The sequence below is a fragment of the Hippoglossus hippoglossus genome, chromosome 20 (assembly GCF_009819705.1).
Source record: "Hippoglossus hippoglossus isolate fHipHip1 chromosome 20, fHipHip1.pri, whole genome shotgun sequence".
NCBI lineage: Eukaryota > Metazoa > Chordata > Actinopteri > Pleuronectiformes > Pleuronectidae > Hippoglossus > Hippoglossus hippoglossus.
Window position 1 is genome coordinate 12233344 of NC_047170.1, and position 20629 is coordinate 12253972.

Below are 20629 nucleotides of genomic sequence, written 5' to 3' on the forward strand. Positions count from 1 at the left end.
GGATTTCTGTACTTTTTTTTTTACCTTTTCAAAGGAAGCGACAGTGGGGGTTTCCTCTCTCCCTCTCTCTCCCTCTCTCCATCGTTTCTATGCCTGAGGTATTGTTGCATATCGCCTCTCCGGAGCTAAACGGGACAGTGCTATGAGGACTCTGCCCAAAAGCCAAATTTGTGAAGTGTACTACGTCTCTGGGCATGGACACTCCGGCTGCTCTGCTGCACAGGTAAGACATCCCTCTTTCCACTGTGCAGGACTTTGGCTCCTGCAGGAACTCTTTTCTCAAATTTACCCCGACCATCTCTCCAAAGTAGACTGTTTAATTTATTAACATTTTATTTTTCACAACATTGGTTGCATGCTTAATAATCAAAGCCCTCAAACACAGTCATCCTCGCCTGCAGAAATGCGTCTCTAGGGACTCGGGGGCCTGATTCTCGTGAATGTCCATGCCACTTGATTGAGTGCTGACACCGCAGGGCCAGGCCGTGGGAAAGCAGACCCCTCTAGCCACGCTTTGTCTGCTCCCCCGAGGAGTCCTGCCAACCCCTCAATGTTTAAGGAGATCCTTTCAGCTCAAAGATGTTCACCGCTGCTCTCAGTAAATCAGCGTCCGCTCAGTCATAAAATCTATGGCTCATTGATTTTGGCAGATAGGCTGCGTTGTCTTTATTGCTCCTCTGCTTCGGTCAAATAGAAATAAAAACCAGACAATTACAAGCAACTTGAGCACAGGCATAAAAAAGCCGGTATGATTTTTGAGTCATGTTCTTGTCTCTGGTAGGGAGAGGGGGAGTTGAAGGGGCCCACCCAGTCGCTGAGCCCCCCCACGAAGCCTGAGGATGGAGCAGAGCAGAGGGCGGAGGGGGGGCCACCTCCAGCCTGTGGCTCCTGGAGGCGGTGGATGTTGGGTCTCCTGCCTTTCTTTCCCTTCACAGCTGCCATTGCACTGACCCTCCACTACTTAACATGTGAGTAGTTTTCTCCTCTGTCCTCACAGACGTGTTTATGTTGACTTCAGTCACACAGTGTCTCAAATCTCTCCCTCCTCCTCCTCCTCCTCAGCGCCGCCCTCCTCAGTGTTCTTCCTCGGAGGCAGCATGGAGTTCCCAAACCTGAGCTTCTCCTCAGAACTGACTGACTCCACCTCCCCGCAGTTCCACCTGCAGGCTCAGGCTTTGAACCATTATGTAAGTGGAGCTGTGGTCCTGTCCGTCACTGCCTCCCCCCCTCTGAATGACACTGTAGAGTTCTGCTTGACCTTCCCACTCCAGGCTGAGGCTGATGTTGCTGCTCAAACATTAATATGATTGACTGCAGGAGGCTACATGTGTTTTTAGGCTGCCCTCCTCTCTCCTCCATCTTTGCATTCTTATTCTGTTGCTTTTCCTCCTCATCTGCTTTGTCCTCCTTTATCTATCTCCCTTGTTTCTTTCCTGCACACCACTTTCCTGTCTTCTGTTCTTCTCCCTGTCGGTGTTAAATGTAAAGCTGAAACAGGAGCTGGGCACAGTGTTTGTGCGAGTACCCGGGAGCCCCAGGGACAGGGCCCTTTCAGGGCCGAGGACAAGCCCGGCATTTGTGAGCCCAGCTAGGCCCAGGCAGCAAGAGTGAGAGGAAGAGCAGGCCTTCAATAAAAACATTGTCTGTGTAGCCTTCACACAATCAGCTGCTCTGTGCGCCGCTCTGTGCACGACGGAGAGCAGGGGGAACCTCAGGTTGACACTGGAGGTGAGAGGGAGAGACAGGGCAGTAGGGCATGCAGGGATGACAGATGGACTGAGGGTCGGACAGAGATATGAGACGTGGAATTTGGCTTTTTGAAGCAGACACTCAGATGCACATTCTTGCTCAGCAGTTGGGAAATGGGGACTTGATTAGTGGAAGTTCCCATAAATCTGCCGTAATGCCCCCTGTGATCAGCTGTGAGGTGGTTGTTGAGTGGTTATATTATATGTGCAGCGTTAAAGAACAGGTGCCCAGGAGCTCATACTGCCCAGGTCCTCACCTGTACACAGTCAGCAGGTAGAAACACAATGGAGCTCTGTGCTGCTCAAAGTCAACATACACACATGCAGAGTCTGACACACACACACACACACACACACACTCACACACACTTGTTTTTGTTGAACTCCGGCTGCATGTTCAGACAGGTGTGTTCATTTTGTCTCGTCAATGTACTTTTTTCCATTTCAGTTGTCAGATCTCTACGAGTCGTCTCCGTGGAGCTCTCACTACCTGCGCTCAGGGATTACTGCCTTCAGGTAAGCTGCATCAAAGCTAAACCCACAGAAACCAAAACCCACAGAAAGAACACGAATGAGACAATATCATGCTCAGCTCTGTGTGTCTGTAAGTTCAGAGTTCACCCTCTGTGTGACAGTGAAGGAGCAGAGGGGCTCAATGTCTTCTACTGGAGTCAATTCTACGCCCCGGACGATGTTGCCATGGCGATCCGGATGTCCAGCCCGGAGAAGCTGCAGCGCAGGCTCCCCGGCAGCAACAAGGTGCAGCGGTTCAGCCGCAATGAGCAGCGCTACTACATGGAGCAGGATGATGACATGCTCCACCTACTGGGTAGAGGCTCTCACTGTTTTCTGCATGCACATCAACCACACACATGTAGACATGACATTTTTCTCATATATACTATTTAACATATAGATATTACTTAACGACTATACAATAACTCTACTAATGCTTAACACGCTATAACATTTCAAATACAAACTTGGTTTGAAAATGATAGCAATTAACAGAAAACTCTTTATAAATGCTTTATAATAATTTCACCCATGTTTTATTAATATCTTTAAAGTACTAGTTTTTAGTGTATTAATATGGACTGATACTAACAATAGTTTACACTTAAACTCACAAGGCTCTAGAGGTCTAGAATCAATTATAAACATAAAAAACTATCAATAAATGTTTAAGTAAGCATTTAGTGTGTGTGCGTGCGTGTGCGCGTTCGTTCGTTCGTTCGTTCGTGCAGGTTTGAACCCTGATGACTTTGAATCAGATGAAAAATCAGGCAAGATAAAGAATCCCAACAGCCTGCAGAGTGGGAAGTGGCAGCTCGGCTTCCAAGGTGAGAGGAACACGTCTCTGTCTTGATACAGCTCATCCTGTCTTTCTTACACGGTGGTGAATTTATGAATTGAAGCATTGAACCAATCCTGCACGGTTGTTTTCACACTAATGTGATCCGTAAAGACATCATAATATTATTATAATATCCACATCACTCCTCCGCAGCAATGTCCTTTGACCTCTACGCCAAATACGGCAACAACCGCACGCTGAGCCTCGTGAGTCCCAAGAAACCGTACTACCAGTGGCGACTACGCGTGCCGTCGGGTCACGTGGTGCGGCTGGTTATCCTCACCCTGCATGGTGCCACGCCAGGAAGCTGCACTGCCCACAAGCTCTCGGCCTACGACTTCCTGCTTCCTTTACAGAACAAGATCATTGCCAGGTAAAGAGAGTTAATGGTCTTTTTTTGTTTCGCCTTTAGCATATTTTAATTGTCTGAATAGATGTAAATGACCTTCAATTAGAGGTCAGAGGTTAACGCTTTCAGATGTGTATATGTGTATATGTGGCTGGATGTGATGCATGTACCTGTCTCAGGTGGTGTGGTCTGCCTGTCCTGGGTTCGTCTCCGGTCATGAAGCTGACGTCCTCAGGGAACGTCATGTTAGTCACCTTCTCCTTCAGCCGACAGAGAGATGGAGCGATATTCAAAGCATATTTCCAGGCCATCCCGAAAGCAGGTCAGAGTCCGTCACAAATCTTATTTCTACTCGGTTGCTGCCTTCATGCTGGAATTATTTCGTTGTAATGATTGGTATATGTGGACTTAAGTTGCCTTGGTGTTATTGTGTCTTTACCTATGCCGCCATTTCCCCCTGCAGGTTGCGGAGGATCTCTTTCCTCTTGGAACGGCTCCATCTCCTCGCCCTACTACCCTTCCTATTACCCTCCGAATATAGACTGCGTCTGGACACTACGGGTGTGTTACATGCGTGTGTGTATATACATACCTGTGTGTGAGTGTGTCAGTAACAGTAAAAGACGAAACTAAAGAATGAAAGAGTGAATCACCCCTCTGTTATTCAGCCTGTCCCCATTCCTGCAGTCTTTATTCATCTTTGGGTTTTCTTTATCAGGCGCCATTGCCAGGATACCTGATCTCCATGACGATCGTGACGATGGACATTCAGGATTCCCCGTCATCGGACGGATGTGAGAAAGACTGGCTGGACATCGGAGGGGTCAAGTGAGTCATGACTGAACTGTGTTTCAACAAAGGTGCACGCATACAGGGGTTTCGGATCACTCATTCGAATCAGTGCAATTTAGAAAAAAATAACAATAATTATGTGTTTTATCTCACAATTGTTGTAGTCATTCCAGATGTTGTGGCTGCATGTTTGATATAAACTTCTAACGTTCTTGCTGCTCCCTCTCCAGACTGTGTAACCCGGTGTCAGACAGCAGCAGGAAGCGAGTGTACTCCTCTCCACTCTCCCTTCACTTCCGCTCCGATGAATCACTCACTCACAAGGGCTTCTACTTGCTCTACAGAGCCTTCTCTCCAGAGAGCAGTGAGTGAAATCCCCCTTAGGGATTTTCCACGGGTAAACATGGTTGTTGAAGAAAAAAACAATTGACCAATCAAACAATTAAAATGAAGTTTTCTTGCCGTCTGTGTCCAGCTTGTCCTCGTCAGTTTCGCTGTGGAGATGGCCGCTGCATCCCGCTGAGGAAGGTGTGTGATGGAGTGAAAGACTGCTCAGATGGACGGGACGAGGCTAAATGCTGTAAGAGCTGGACGCTTGTCCCCCCCCCTGTCTTGTCGTGTTTGCTGAAATCTCAAGTTATTTATCCTCTGTCTCCTTTTATCTGTAAAAGTAAAACTATTATTTTGAATTTGAGGACACAAACCTTGTGGCTGACTCAGATTTTCTGTGTGTTTTTTTTGTTTCGCTGTGCACATGTGTATAAACCATGTAGCGTCCTGCAGGCCGGGGGAGGTGATGTGTGCTAACGGCCAATGTAAACCTCAGAGCAGCCAGTGTTTCAGTCAGAGCACGTGTGATGACAGCAGCGAGGAGGGCACCTGTGGTGAGCACTGACACCATGATGTAACACAGGCATGTGATCCGCTGCGTTTTCAGATCTAAAGTTAATGCGGTTTGTTTTCTTTCCTCCCGTCAGGAAGTAAATGTTATCACATGTGTCCCAACAAGTTGTGTTTGCCAAAGTCTTCAATGTGTGACGGTGTCATCGACTGCAAAGACCGCAGCGATGAACTCAACTGTACCAGAGCATGTGAGTCATGACATCAGAAACTACTCTTTTCACTGAATGTCTGATGAGTAATTTTTCTAAGAATATGCTGTATCACTATATCCGCTAAGGAAGTTATGTTTTCACCCCCGTCCATCCTCTGTTTGTTGGTTTGTAAGTACGATTATGAAAAATTACTCTTGGAAAACCATGAAACTTGGTTAAAGGAGAGGATATGAGAACTCTGGTCGAGATTCTTTATTCTTTTTGGATAATTATGGGTTTATTCTCTCTAGATTTTAAAGGCTGCTCCTCGTCCTCTTACAAATGTGCCAATGGAAAGTGTGTTGGTAAGATCAACCCTGAGTGTGATGGAGTAAAAGACTGTTATGACGGCTCGGATGAAATGCGCTGTAGTAAGTACTCGCCCACCAAATGCGGGTTTAGCACTTATGACTAAAGAGGAAATTCCTCTGACCTCCCTTGCTTTGGTCTCCCTTTCTTTCTGTCTCTCCCTCCTCAGGTTGTGGCACCAGGCCCAGGAAGCGCACCAAGATAGTTGGCGGCTCTGATGCCGGAGCGGGTTCCTGGCCGTGGCAGGTCAGCCTCCAGATGGATCGCTACGGCCACGTCTGTGGAGCCACGCTGGTCTCCAGCCGCTGGCTCATCTCTGCAGCTCACTGCTTCCAGGACTCAGATGCTATTAAGTAAGAAAGATGCCTCATCATGATAGTCATAAAAACACGTGTGCGTACTCTTCATGCATAGTCTGTTCGCAGATACTCAGATGCCCGAGCATGGCGGGCCTACATGGGAATGCGTATGATGACCGTGGGGAACAACGGAGCAGCCACCAGACAGATCCGGCGAATCCTCCTCCACCCTAAGTACGACCAGTTCACCTCGGACTACGACATCGCCCTCCTGGAGCTCAGCGCTCCCGTCTTCTTCAATGACCTGGTGCAGCCTGTGTGCGTCCCCGCCTCTTCACACATCTTCTCCACAGGGACCAACTGCTACGTAACAGGCTGGGGGGTCCTCATGGAGGACGGTAGGTTAAAAGTATCTGATGAAACTGAAGAGCTAGATCACAAATATTTACCTCCATTCTCCAAAAATGTTTCCGTTTGTGTGTTTGTGTTTACTGAAGGTGAGTTGGCCTCTCGCTTACAAGAGGCCTCAGTGAAGATCATCAACAGGAACACGTGTAACAAGCTGTATGACGACGCCGTAACTCCAAGAATGCTGTGCGCTGGGAACATGCAGGGAGGGGTGGATGCCTGCCAGGTGAGTGTGTGCATTCGTGTTACTGTATGAGTTTTTAGTTAAATTCCGGCCACTGTTAAAACACATTCCCAGGTTTGTTGTGATGTAATTTTACCTTTGGTCGTAACCACAAAATTCCCAGTGTGACTCAATTAGTTCCCCAGACCATCTGTGTAAACCATGTGACGGCGCCGCCATGCAGCAGACTGAACAGATTTCCAGCAACAGTTGAAGAGGTTGAGCTTTTTACAGGAAACATTGAGAGGCAACAAATTAACTGGTCGTAATTAGATCACAGGAAATTATGATGTTTCATAAAAAGAGTGAGACCAAGCCAACGCACTGTCTCGCCATGGTAGAGACAAAAAACATGAGCCATTCAGGCACAGTTTGAAAGACAGAACTGTACTTGAATGCCTCTTCTTTGAGTGTTGAACTTTTTTGTGTCCCTGTTTGTGTGTCTGTGGCCTCAGGGTGACTCGGGAGGTCCGTTGGTGTGTCTGGAGCGCAGCAGACGGTGGTTCCTGGCGGGGATCGTGAGCTGGGGCGAGGGCTGCGCGAGGCAAAACCGCCCCGGCGTCTACACGCAGGTGGTGAAGTTCACCGACTGGATCCATCAGCAGACTAAAGGACAGGTGTGACCGACACGGGCAAGAACGACAGACTTAACACACTGGACGGAGGTTTTCAAACATGGATTCTATCTGCAGACCGTTGTCACGACTGGATGACGACACATTCAGACAGTTTTGGGGAACTTGTTCACTGGAAACACCAGTGGGAGCATCATCTCTACCAACCAGCTCCTGTAAGATCCCTGCTAACTCAGACCTGGTCTCAAAACATCACCACTTTAACCGGATTATTAAATCAACGTAATTATTCGACTTTGGTTGGAACTCCTCACTTAGAATACAAAGTCAGCCATACAGAATTATACAGTTTACTGTTACGTAACACTCCAGAGTTTTGGTTATACTTTCTGCACACCCAGGGTCCCAGACATTTTTTTGGTGTCAGCATAAATATCTTTAAGTGCCTTTTACTAATATTGGAATCCAAAACTTTCGCTTAAAAAAAACAGATACTACAAACGTTTTTCTACACAAGGCCTCTGCTGAGCTGCACTTGCCACACGGGCACCTCAGTTATTCTAAACAGTGTCTTCTTGCAACTAAAAGCACAACGTTTAAGAACAGGAACATGAATCCATATTGAAGTCTGTTAAGCTGCTCTGCTTTCAGAGTAAAGTATTACTTTGAATCTATAAAATACATGTTACAATCTGCAACTTTGACAGAGTAATGGTACATTTCAAGGCTCCTCAATTGGCTCCAAAGGTCAGTACCCACTCACGTGGAACCACAGCCAGGTTACCCTGTTTCTATAGCCAATTACCTCCTGTTTTCCTAGCGTCTCCACCCTCTGTGATTTTGCTGTCCCAGTTGTTCACAACAGAGCTGATGACCACATCATGTGTTGCAACAAAAACCAGTTCAGAATATGGAACAAGTTCTCCTCCCACGATTATGTAACCGTGTATGTTTGCCCTCATCTCCATTCCTCCATGTACTGTATCTGTGTGTTCACGACTCTCTGCGCGTGTTGTTTCTGTACTGTGTGTGTATGTATGTGCATTTTTATATCATGCGTTTATCTGAGTCATAGCCTCATGTTAAATATATCCTGTAGTGAATAATCCCACAGTAGGAGGTGGTAATATATTTTGCATTTCAGATTCACTGTGACGTGTTAATTTATCTCTATGGTGCCTCGTCTCCTCTCTACCTTGTGCTCAGTGACAAGCAGGATCACATCTGCTCTAAAAACCACGATGCAGTGGATTCTGGAGGAATAAATAAGATCAAGTGAAAAACTGTTTCAAACATTTCATCCACTCTTCTCTCTCCTCTCATTCAGCTCTGATCACCACCCAGTGGCCAGTCTGTGCCACAGCCTCTCTCACTCTATCCCCTGAGGGAGGATGCACCTTTCTCCCACATGGCTGCTCAAAGATATCACATCACATGCCTTGGTATTAAATACACTATTTCCTTCGCAGCAGGTCGGGAGTGTGTTTCTCATCCAAACCTTTTGCGCTTGCTGTATTTTTATTTTAAAATTTTTAAACTTCGGGTGAGGAAGTACTGCTTCCACTGTGATTGGTGCTTTAAACTGATACGAGAATGATGCAACAGTAGCTTGTATCCATATTTGGTATGAACTACCTGTCCTCTGGTGGTGGAGTTGTGGAATGTGTTCCCTGCTTTTGTTCAGATACTTATTAATTTTTGGGGGATGTGCCAGAGATGAGAACCGTGACGGGCATGTTGGTGATCAGGACCCCACCCCTTCACATCGGTGCCTACGTGCTGATCATCCCGTATACCGAACCAGGGAATGAGATGTACGCACAGACTTGCTCAGTGCGCATCCTCTGATATGTGGTGCATACCTCATCCAGATTGTAGAACTATTGTCAGATAGAGTTTCCTGCATAAAAAAAACTTCTTCACAACTGGTCTAAAGGGCTAATTTGGGTCCTACAATATTCCTTCAACAACACCTCACTGGTCGATTGGTTGGTCACTGGGGGGGAGCTAAAAGGGGACCGCGGTTACGCGCCATGGGTGTGTCAGTGGACGTCACGAAAGTCCACTATCCGGTGGCCGCACTGTGGGAACTGTATAAATCTGCGCCGCTATCCCACTAACCGATGGGAAAAAGTTGCATTGGATACAGGCGCGGTGTCCTGTTGCGTGATCTCACGCAGCTCTCCTCAGGAAACCAACCACCACCTCCACGCAGCGACCATCAGCCGAGCGCAGCAGCCAGGCGCGCTGTGCCTCCTGTAGTCTGCTCTTTGGGGAGGAAGAAAACAGCAGGAATAAAAACTTGTGTCATATTCCATATTCGAAAACTGCACCGGAGTCAGCAGACATGATGAACTGCATCCTCCTCTGCCTGCTTTGTGGATTGTTTGGCGTTTGGGCAAAGGGTGAGTAACAGGTTTGCTTCTGCTTCTGCACTTGGCGCACAGGACACCTGCTGCTGAGATTAGAGCTCATGTTCACAGATTTAAAAAGTTCTGTTAGTATTTGAAGTTCTCAGTGAGTTTAAACCTAAGAGGAAACTGGGCTTTTTGCAACTTCAAGGGGAAAAGCCACTTACGCACGACTTCGAAGATGTTTCCCATAAACGAGTGGCTGCTTTTACGCACGGGTTATTTAAACAAATAGACTAATCTCCATCATCAGTACACAGCAGTCAGTCTTTTCTTTGGGAAAAAACAAAAGACGCACAAATCCCTATCTTGCTGTAGCAGTCTGTTGTGTTCGCTCATAAATCGCTCTGATAAGTGGTCGGTGCCCGCGTGTGTCTGACGCTCTTCTCCTTGTAAACCTGTTGGCACCGAGTGCAGAGAGGGAGATAAGCGGTATCCTGCAGCACACTTGTTTGGAGAACGCGGACCTCTGTGACCGGGCTCCTTGTGCGCTTGGCCCCGGTTGAATGGACGCACGCAGGGCGTTGTTTCCTGAGACTGATGAGTTTGTCAAATGGAAGTTCTGATAGAAGTGAACGAGGGGTCACGACCAGCTGAGGGAAGATATCCAGTGAGAAGTAACCAGGGTTAATGTGTGTTTATGAAGCGGTCGGCAGGTTGTCTTTGTGCGCACAGATCCATGTGGTGTTAGTGCTCATTTGTTGCAGCAAAAGTAAAACTAACTTCATATGTGGCACCCATTCAATATCTGTAAATAAATATGATCAAATCTAAAAGAATAGTGTCGCTTAACAATGACTGTCTCTAAACTTAACCGTATTTGTTTTCACACATACTATATAAGTATATTTAACACTTTTCCCTAAAAAAACATGAAAGAAATTGTCTCCTGTTACAAAAAGCTGTTTTATTCAATATTATAAATGTTTACTAATCATCTTGTCCAAGTCAAACTTTTAGATTTTTGGGGTGCATTGATTTCAAACTTGAAAAAGAAGAATAATCAACATATATTATGATATGACTGATGATTATCATTGTTCTAATGCAACGTATTCACATGTTAATTCACATTAATATTCATTCACATTCATCTTAATGTCTTTGTCAAAGATCTTTACATTTCTAAGAGAAATACACAATTAGAAATTGTGAAATATATTCAATTCACTAAATACTTTTTTACGTTTTTGTCACATTTGTTCCTCGATAATGCAGAAAATGTACGGTATAATAGATGGATACTCTGAATTTCACTTCAGTAGAAGGGATTTAATGATGAGTGAGTGAAAACCGGCCACAAGACTTCTACTTTTCTGTGATCAGGACTGTGAAGTTTAGGACTGAACTCTCACTATTGTCTTGTGGACGCAGTAGACATGTACTGGATTATTTGTAAATTGGGCTTTTATCTACTTCACAGCTTGTTGAAAAAGCCCCAAAAGGCGTGGAGGAGATCCCTCACTTCCCTCACAATGTGTGTGTTTGTGTGTGTGTGTGTGTGTGTGTGTGCGTCTCTTGCCCACTCGCACACCGTCAAATCCAAGGAAACCGTATAGGAAGTGCTAGTAGTGTGAGTAATGCTAGATCTGCTCAATGGGTCGTCCACTGGGAACAATGATGCTGACAGTGAATGGGAATAATGGACTTTAGTGATAAACTCACTAAGTGATTGAACTCCTCACAGAGCCGAGGAGTGGTCGTGTTTTGAGGAGCGCTGGTAAGCTTTGTAATGAGCGGTCAGAAGAGTGAAGGACGGATTTCCCTGAATGATGTTTCCGCTGTTGTTTGGAGGAAGGAAGGGCGGACGGACAGCCATCTTTATCTCTCATTAATAAACCCTCGGCGATGGAGTGGAGAAATGCCTTCGCTCGGTAAACAAGAGGGACGCTGCTTACGCATTTCCACACGAGCTGTCAAGTGGCCCGAGCGAGGGTCACAGACACCGTGGCCTGGATGGAGGACATGCTGCAGCGCCTGAACTCACTGAGACGGGTTCTTCAGTCAGTCAAACGTTGGGTTTAGTTTAGTTTGTAGTGGACAGCGTTTACAGGAACTGTCCAAAGTGTTTATCGGCTGGAAAGTGTTTTGTCCTCCAGGATTTCCTCTGAAATTGGTCTCATGTTGAGCTGCACTGATTTGGATTTGGATTAAGCCTGTTGAATTGCTGCCAGTTATATATTTAAATGAAAAGATGCAACAAACATAACTCTACTCTATCAAAGCCCCCTTTCACCATATTTACATATATTCTGTCCAGACCCTGAATTATAACCTGACCTTGACCTCTGACCTCACAGGACTGTTTAAAAACCCTTGTTTTATAATTAATTTTAATAAACCTGATTCTACACATTCTCATTTAAAACCTGATGTTGCTTGTGTTCTGAATTCTCATCTTTTCTTCTGGGTCTGCAGATAAAGAACAAAAAGGGAAATACAGCGTCCCCATCCTGGATGTGAAAACTCATCCGCTGATCCGAAACACCAGCCAAACACTGCAGCTCAGCTGTAGGTGAGTTTCAGGTAGATGGACGTGAGCGCCAGAAAAATCTCAATTTAACATAGATAAATAGAAGAAACTGGGAAACTGGTTACCACAGCAAGTAATCAAGCACAAAACACACTAAACAAAATATGAGAACATCCTCCACAAAAATATACTAAGGAATAAATAATGTAAAACCACAGGAAGGTGCAGGGATTTGGGAAACAAGTTATTCAACAGATTTGAAGAGTTGTAGAGTTTATAGACTTTATATCATTTAAGCAGCGATGCAACCTTCATCATGACAGATACCTGTAAAATAACATATCGAACGTTCAGCCTCGCTCCCTTTCATCACCGAGACTCATTACAACACTTTTATATCACAATGCAAATATTTGTTTCAACTTGAATCTACTTGAAGAGTTTTATATCATTGATAACATCACAAAACATTTTTCTTCCAGTTGTGCTTCTTTTAGTCTCATGATTCAGTTCGCCTCAGTTTTTCCATTTAAAATGTTTCTCTTGCAATTATTAGCAAAAACAGTTGAGTTTTTGTTAAACTTGATATTAATGGTATTTTATCCGGATCTCTTTTGCCTCCTACTACAGAACATAACAAAATCAAAAGAAACCAAAACATAAAGAATTATATATTTCTTATAAAGACCTTTATGAGGCCTCTTAGTGAAATGAAACTCACTGGGACACATTTTGTTGAGGCTTCATTCCTCCATCCTCTCACTTTAATAGTGCATTTTATTTATGGGCCCCTTTCAAGACACTCAAGGACACCTTACTGATAAAATGACAATAAAAACATCAATAAAACAATTACAGTAAAAGGCTAATGGAATTATGAGTCTAAAATAAACAATAGTAAAAACCTTCACACATGATTAAACAATCATTAGATAAAGGGATGACGTTCCTCTGGTGTGATCTGAATGTAATTGAATATAAAGTGTAATTTCGATCGATCCCCTGTGCCTGCGGACCAGGGGCCGCTGGGAGCTGACCTGGGCGTTCCCATCAGGTGTGACCAGAGACCAGGTGACAGTGGAGGACTCCCGCTGTGGGAGGACAGGTCAGCATCACTGCAGCCGCTTGACGATCAGCCGCAGCCGGCCTCAGGACACGGGCCTGTTCCGCTGCAGGTATCGGCACCGACCTCGAAAACAGGCCTCCGTTTATGTATATGTCACAGGTAAGACAATACTGCACCTTTTTCCTTTTCTGTGTCTCTCTCTGTGTCTCTCTCTGACTCTGTCTCACTCCTTCACCCGGTCATGCTTATTGTTTTCATCCCCAGGTTAAACAGGACGTGGTGGGTGCTAAATTCAGACCAATGCCAGAGAGACAATTATATCTAAACACTGTTTGTCCCAACAACACATCCTTCTTGATGACTCTGGAACAGTTTCACTCCCCTCCTCCCTCCCCTGCCTCTCCCTTCTCAGCCTCCCTCTTGTCTATAAATAAATCCTTTTTTACTTTCATTTACGTGCTACCTCGAGGCCAGGAATAGCCCAGCTGCTGAAAGGCTCAGGCCCGGGCAGAGTTTCCCAGGGCATCAGCCTTATCTGCTCGGCTCAGCCTTGCTTGAAGCATCCTGTGCTTGGGGGAGGAGGGGAAGGGTTTGAAGGGGGTGTGCTGGGAGGGGATGTCGCTGTGTCTCTACAAGGTGGCGACGGGGAGGTATGTGGAAGTGAGGAGTTGAGAGGGAGAGGATGAAGGCCAGAGGCTCGGAGGTATCCAGGGGCAGAGGAGGCACAATGTCTGCCCCGCCAGCTCCTCCCTGTCCTGGACGATGACGCTGGTCAGACAGGGCTGCGCGGGGCGTGGAGCAGCGGGCCGATGGCCAGGGTCACAGGGCACTCTACTGTTTGGCCAACAGGACCCTCGGGGGCCATCAATCGCTCAGGTCGCCATGTCCATTAAGCGTCAGACTTGGCCTGCAGCTCTTGCTCAGACGTTGCCTCCCTCCCCGAGTCCTCGATTAAGAATCAAAGCAAGAGAAGGAAGCCCTCAGTCCGCTAGTCCTTGGGGTACTTTTGTTCAAATGTTCAGAGATTTGCTTTCCTTGAATAACACCCTACGGTAACAAACAATACAGCGAGCAACACCCACACCTTTTCAATGGCACAGGACTGTTAGCTGGGAGGAGAGCGCAGAGAGGCCGTTTGATTGCCTCTAAACAATCTGTGTGTTTATTGTTGACTACAGGCAGTCATCTGCTGAATGGGTATTCAATAAATGGGTGTGGAGGTCGGTGTGTGTGTGTTCGGGAGTGTGTGTCTGTTTGTTTTTGTTTGTTGCCGAGATTGATACTTGCAAGTGTTTGTTTGTGTGTTTGTGCATAGAAGCAGCTGATTGTTTTCTTTTCCTTTGTGTGTGTGTGTGTGTGGATGAGAAAAACATATTTTCTCACTCAGTCAAGGAGTTCGTCTTTTTTTTATCCCTCTCACTTTGATCATTCTACATAATCATTTTCTTACTAAATTCAAACATTATCCTCTTATTGACCAAACGAGAGAGGATCTGAGTCCCCCTCACTTACTGTGCTCAGAGCAGTAACCTAGCGGAGCTGCAGCGAGTGATGGAGATGATGCCAACTCAACATGTCCGTGAAGCCCTTGCACCTGATTGTGTCCAGAGTAACCAGGACACTTGATTCAGATGATCAATATACCACAAATATCTCAAAACTTAGTTTATGTGCAAGTCCCACTGGGTATAATGAAATATGTTTTTCTATCATTTGGGTGTAAACGCTTTAATGCATTGATTGTACCATCTTTTTTATCTGTACCATATGTGTCCCTGACCGCAGTGTTTGGGTTTCAGACAGCCAGCGGCCATTTGTGGAACAGCCGGGTTTGAGCCCAGATGTGTTGTACCTGATGGAGAAGCAGCCGCTGGTCATCCCCTGTCGGGTCACACACCCCAATGTCACCACCACTCTGGTCAAGGTCAGTGCAAAAACAAAAAAAGGATAAAATGACAATTTGTGTGTTTTCTGCATTATTTCTGACATGCCTCTGCACATGCACGTCACCTCAGCCCAATCACCTCACACACACACATTATCTGCACATCCCAGTTTGTTCCATCGGGGGCTCACCAATGCACACGATTATCTGCCTCGTATCTCTCCTGATCCTTGCCCACATTGTTCTTATCTTGGCAGCCATTGCACCGTGGCGTGTGTGTCCGTTTGTTTGCGTCCATCTGCGGATATGTGTGAAAGTGTGTGCGGATATGTTTGTGAGTGCTGGTGCTTGAGTGCTGAGTGAGGGAGACAGAGTCCCTAAGTGCAAAGAGGAGCATTTAGAGTGCTTGTTGACTGCATGTGTGTTTGAATGCACATGTTAATATATCAGTGTGTAGGTCTGTAGGTCAATGTAGTTCACAAGTTGAAATGCATTGAATCTGTTTGTGCACATCCTCGAGGAAACCGTCAAAGCTGCTTCTTTCTTCAGGGGCTTTTCCCCCATTGCGTGGTGCCCACAGCCGCTCTGCTTCCACCTCTGGAGACAGGACGCAGAGTCTGAAGTGCCCTGTTGGCCCGCAGCCGGGGGCACTTCCCATCTCTTCTCTTGTAGTAAGAACCCTGGCTGCCAGCTTCCTCTGACTGATGCTCTAAACAGCTGCTGCTGCTGTGCCTGGTGGAGGAAGCAGAGGCAGCTACTGTTGGCCCCTGACAAATCAAAGTACCGTCCGTTCTCCTCAATCATAATATAACGGCTTGTTCGTCACTGTAGGAAGCTTATTGTGGTGTAACTACAATGGAGTAGCTGCCGAACACGCAGAGGGAGCTGGAGCAGACAATCCAATTAAGGGGAATAAGTGGGTGTTGATGGGAAACTTGTTCTTCACTTTTCTGACCCTGTGTGGTTTGAAGTTTTAACGTCCGAGATCCGACACGCATCATTGTTTTCCACAATGATGCTTCGTTTTACGGGATTACACACCAATAGAAATAATTTTAATATCACGCTCCATTTCTGCCGATAGATAACTTTAAATCCTACACACTCAACCTTTAAGTAATTCTTTCAGCTTTGACAATAGTCCTCCAGAGCCTGAAAAGAAGGAGCTGAAGTGGATTGAACGTCACTGGTTTTGCTGCTATTCAGTCAAAAACCAGACAAATTTAATTTTGAACTGATGGTGCATAGGTGGTGCGAGATAAAAAAGTCAGAGCATCACAAAAGTTATTTAAATTCATCCTCTGGGGAACTGGATTACCTGTGTCAAGTTTCACTTCAAACCATGACATTTCTGCGAGAAATTTCACTGACCACAAATGTCATTGTCATCATGGTGTTACAGAGGAAAGGTCAGGATGAGATCCGATGAGGGAACATGATAAAGTCTGAGTAAGATTTCTTGGCAATCTATTTCCCACTGACATTGCCAACCACAGAGCCATGCTGCTAATATTTCTAAAATACCAAGAGGAAACATCTAGGAACTTGAAATTCTACGGAATTAGAATTCAGGATGTGTAAAGCTGTGTTTTTGTCTCGCTTCCATCTCCTCGCAAACTTCTGGCAATGTTCTCCTCTAAAAATAACCTCCCGCCCCCTCCCTCACCTCCCGCTCCCTCCTCCGACCTGCGCTGGCCGGTCTGAACCAGGAATCCACTCGCTGTCACTGTCTCTGGAGTGTTTTTTTCCTGGAAGGATTTTTGCACTTTGCTTGGATCTTTGACGTGACCCCCCCTCTCAGCGGGAACCACACCCAGGAGGCTCTGCTCTCTTGTGAAAGTGAGCAGCAGGTCGGGGACGATGGGGTCGACCTGGGGTTCCAGTCAAAGTGTCTATATCCTGGAGTAACAGGATGCGAGGAGATGGGCCGGAGTGACGTTTCTCACATCCTGACCCCCCCCCGACTCGTTCTCCACCTCCACCACCATCTCCACCTTTTGAGGATGGGGCAGAGAGGGCACTGATGGCGCTCAGATGGGGGCCGCACACTTTGCAGGAGTATGGGTGGAGGAGCTCAGAGGAGTCGCCACTGTCTGGGAGGGGGGATATCGAACAATTCACACTGGGGGTGCAGGAGGAGAAGGGGGGGGGGGGCTCTACCTGTTCCCTTGAGAGTGGGTGGGACGCTTCCACTGTGTCACATTTCCTTGACGCTGCCTCCAAGAAAACAACAAGGTTACGAGGGTCCATGTCAAGGTTGCCAAGAACCCACGTTATAAAACCAACAGAGTGAGAATGTAATCAGCTTCTTCTGGAGGCTTCTTTAACTCACGTTTCTGTATTTTAGATTCTACAAGAAGACTCAATAAATGAAAACCTACAATTTATGAGCATAAACGTTTCTCCCTCTTAGACGAACCCTGCACATCCTTTATTTAGGCCTATGCATCAAAATGTTAAAGGTCAACCACAAGACTTGGGAGTTGCGTTTTTTCTTTCTTGAAGGAAGTTGTGTTTTCACCCTTGTCCTTTCTGGTTGTTTACTTATTTGTTCACAAGATTACGCAAAAACCACTGAACAGATTTCCATGTAACTTGGAGGAACCAGGAAGTTTTTCTTTTCTCTTTAATATTACAAGTTTTTCAACATTCTCTTTGGTTTCCCAGGAAATAGTTCATCAACCTTGAGGAAAAAAATCTGGCACATTTTGGGGACTGATATTTATGAGTGTGTGTAACTTGGTGCAGCTCGACTGGATTGCTGGGGGCTGTTGGGCCTCGTCGGAGGTATTCACTCTACTGAGTGACATTCTATTTTAAACTATGTTGACTTGGACTTCTCCCTAAGGGCTTGTAAGTTTGGTATATTTATAATCAAACAAACTCAAAATCCAGGACATAGGCTTGCATTCCATAAAATTTGCAGAAGCAACACTCCGATTTAAGGAATTGAGACAAAGATATGACTTTCAGTTTCTTCTCGGAGTCAGACTTAAAAAATACTGGATCTTATAATTATCATAATGGAATTAAATTGCATTTTTATTTGGATCCTCCCTGTACCTCCTATGTTTACTTGTTTCTAACAGCACACCCCTTCAGGCCTTTTATCAAAACCATCCTTAGCCCAAGTTGAGATGACCCCACCAGTTGTTTTCTTCTAAAGGTCTTTCAGAGCTGCAGCAGACTTTAAACATGTGTAACCTGAATGGTGACATGACCTTTAACCTCTGGTTTTGAAAACTGACACATTTTTCTGATGCACTGCATTCATCTTATCTCCTGATGCACATGACCTCACTGCCATGTGTTTCAGCAGGGTCATGTGACCGTATTCCTTCCTTATGCTCATTTTCTCATGGTTATTGTGCCGTGAAATATTTGATGTGGGATCTTTTCCTCCCACAGTTTCCCAGCCGGAGCCTGAGTCCTGACCAGATGAACATCATCTGGAACGGTAAGCAGGGCTTCACCATCCGATCTCCCACCTTCTACTACATCGGCCTCTTCTTCTGCCAGACCGTCATCGATGGCGTCACACACAAGTCGCATAAATACTTTGTGCACAGACCAGGTCAGTTTATACCCAACATGTAAATCGCAAACTGATTTATATGCATCTCCTTTACGTTTTGCCCTCTCTTCCCCGCAGTGAGTAACATCATGGATGTGTATCTGAACAGCAGTGGACCTGTGCAGGCTCTGAAGGGAAAGAGCCTGGTGTTGAACTGCACAGCCACCGGGGAGTTGAACACCAGAGTCAACATCACCTGGGACTTTCCCGGAAAGGTCAGAGCTGCACTAAAGTCTGTGGAGACCAGAGAGCCACAGTGTTACATGAAAGAGACTGAACAGGAGAGGGTTAATGTACATCTCTTTACGCAGTGGGATGGCAGACTGGTACAGGTGCTTGTCGAGTACTGCCAGAGTGCCTTTGGGCAACAACAGAGAAACTAGACACTACTTTATTGGCATTTTATCAGGACAAGTGTTTCTTTGAAAGTATATTTGCGCTTAATTCCTTTTAAGGTAGTTTCAAATGTGCGAGGTACTGTTTTTTTTGGTCCTTTTTTTGTCCTGTCCTGTTGGATGTGACTCCCCATTCAATTCAATAGCTTCCCTCCAATGAAATATTAGTTCTGAACCACTTTCTATTAAGGTCATTGGGTATTAATTACTTGTAACCAATGATTGTATAATTACTTGATAAATAATGTATTTATACTCCATGTATACTCCCACTGGAGACAAATACTCAATATGTGGACAGTGATCCTTGCAAGGAAAGAACCTCGTACTTTCTAACTGACTGAGTCATTATTATGTATGGTCTGTGGGTTTCTCCCAGATTTTGAGGATTCTTTACTCTTCTCACATTTACAAATATTGTTTTATTTGACTTTTTGGGGGCATTTACGGCTGTGACTGTGATTACATCCAAGAACATCCAAAACTTGACCTCATTAATTCCCCTATTACTTATCTGTGAAGCATTAATAAAGCACCTATCAACTATCAATAATTATATGTAATTTGAATATTTATACAGAAACATTCCAGTCTATTCCAATATTGCTGCTGATTGCTCCAGTTATTTGAATTTGAATGTCACATTCAGTCAAATGAATTCCAGCTCTTCTGTTTGTTTTTCAAAAATAAATGTCAAAAACAGGCAGGTGAACTTTTAGCATTGATTCTTTTCCTCTCAACCTTCAGAGCAACAACGTCGGCTCCTTTACCAAGAGGCTCCTGAAACACAGAACACACATGTTGTTCTACAGTATCCTGACCATCCCCAGACTCCAGAGGTCAGACCGAGGCCTCTACACATGTCGCGTCACCAGCGGGGAAAAGACCAAACAACAAAAAGTCACTGTTACTGTTTACGGTGAGTCTTTCTCTGTTAAAACTCGCCCACACATCAGAAGTTCAACCACAGATATGATCAGATTTCTCATTACTCAAGTTTCATTCTGAGGTTTTCAGACTCTGAGTCACTTATCAGGAGTTGTGTAAATGTGTCACAAACTTAATCTGACATCGATTTTTCCCCAACTTCAGACCGTCCGTTCATCCGTCTGAAGCCCAGACATGGATCTGTGATGGAGGCTCAAGCTGGACAGAAATCATACAGAATCTCTCCCAAACTAAAAGCATTTCCTGCCCCTAAAGTCATCTGGTAAGACTTCACATTGATCCTCACATCTGAAGCTCTACCTGTGAATCATCGCCTTTCTTCTTTAATCGACCACCGCAGCAAACATTTTAAATCTGTAAAAATATTATTACAATATATTCTCTGCCTTAAAACTCTGGTTTACGTTGGCAGTCACACAGAACTTTAAAACAAGCGTTACTCACTTTCCAATTGAAAACTTTGCTCAGGAGTCTTATTTTTTCCGACAGGCTGAAGGATGACACGGTGGCGGCAGAGCAATGCTCCCGATACCACATGGACGGGAATTCCCTGGTGATCCGGGACGTTGCAGAGGAGGATGCTGGGAAGTACACCATCCTGGTACGAATCCAGGAACACGGCCTCTACCAGAATCTCACGCTCACACTTGTTGTCAACGGTGAGGAACGAGAAATAAACAGCCGCTCTGAGCACGAACTAAAACTCCGCTCGGTGACTGAACT

The 20629-nt window shown here is 45.4% G+C and overlaps 2 protein-coding genes across 3 annotated transcripts in view; both read left to right on the plus strand.

Annotated features, from left to right (window-relative positions):
* Window positions 1-52: 52 nt before the first annotated feature.
* Window positions 53-7494, plus strand: LOC117753709 (suppressor of tumorigenicity 14 protein). Its single transcript, XM_034571973.1, has 19 exons — window positions 53-223; window positions 782-968; window positions 1063-1187; window positions 2197-2264; window positions 2384-2577; window positions 2996-3091; window positions 3259-3478; window positions 3634-3776; window positions 3918-4015; window positions 4173-4282; window positions 4477-4610; window positions 4722-4826; window positions 5020-5130; window positions 5224-5337; window positions 5592-5711; window positions 5819-6002; window positions 6075-6346; window positions 6446-6582; window positions 7035-7494. The coding sequence occupies exons 1-19, from the start codon at window positions 143-145 to the stop codon at window positions 7200-7202; spliced, it is 2667 nt and encodes an 888-aa protein (XP_034427864.1). The 5' UTR covers window positions 53-142; the 3' UTR covers window positions 7203-7494.
* Window positions 7495-9192: 1698 nt separating this feature from the next.
* The window catches only part of flt1 (fms related receptor tyrosine kinase 1), a 31164-nt gene continuing 19727 nt past the window's right edge, over window positions 9193-20629 (plus strand). Inside the window, exons 1-9 of one of the 2 annotated variants that reach the window (XM_034571966.1) lie at window positions 9193-9559; window positions 11984-12080; window positions 13058-13263; window positions 14904-15028; window positions 18395-18563; window positions 18642-18778; window positions 19706-19877; window positions 20051-20168; window positions 20396-20565. In XM_034571966.1, coding sequence (XP_034427857.1) covers window positions 9502-9559; window positions 11984-12080; window positions 13058-13263; window positions 14904-15028; window positions 18395-18563; window positions 18642-18778; window positions 19706-19877; window positions 20051-20168; window positions 20396-20565 — 1252 coding nt within the window. In that variant the 5' untranslated portion in view covers window positions 9193-9501. The remainder of the gene's footprint in view (window positions 9560-11983; window positions 12081-13057; window positions 13264-14903; window positions 15029-18394; window positions 18564-18641; window positions 18779-19705; window positions 19878-20050; window positions 20169-20395; window positions 20566-20629) is intronic. The other variant, XM_034571967.1, reaches the window with a different exon arrangement.

What these genes read in the sequence shown, in the direction of transcription:
- LOC117753709 (XM_034571973.1), top strand. Translation starts at nt 143, where the DNA reads ATGAGGACTCTGCCCAAAAGCCAAATTTGTGAAGTGTACTACGTCTCT. An exon ending in TGACATGCTCCACCTACTGG is followed by an intron (nt 2,578 to 2,995) that starts GTAGAGGCTCTC and finishes TCGTTCGTGCAG; the next exon opens with GTTTGAACCCTGATGACTTT. An exon ending in ACTCAACTGTACCAGAGCAT is followed by an intron (nt 5,338 to 5,591) that starts GTGAGTCATGAC and finishes TATTCTCTCTAG; the next exon opens with ATTTTAAAGGCTGCTCCTCG.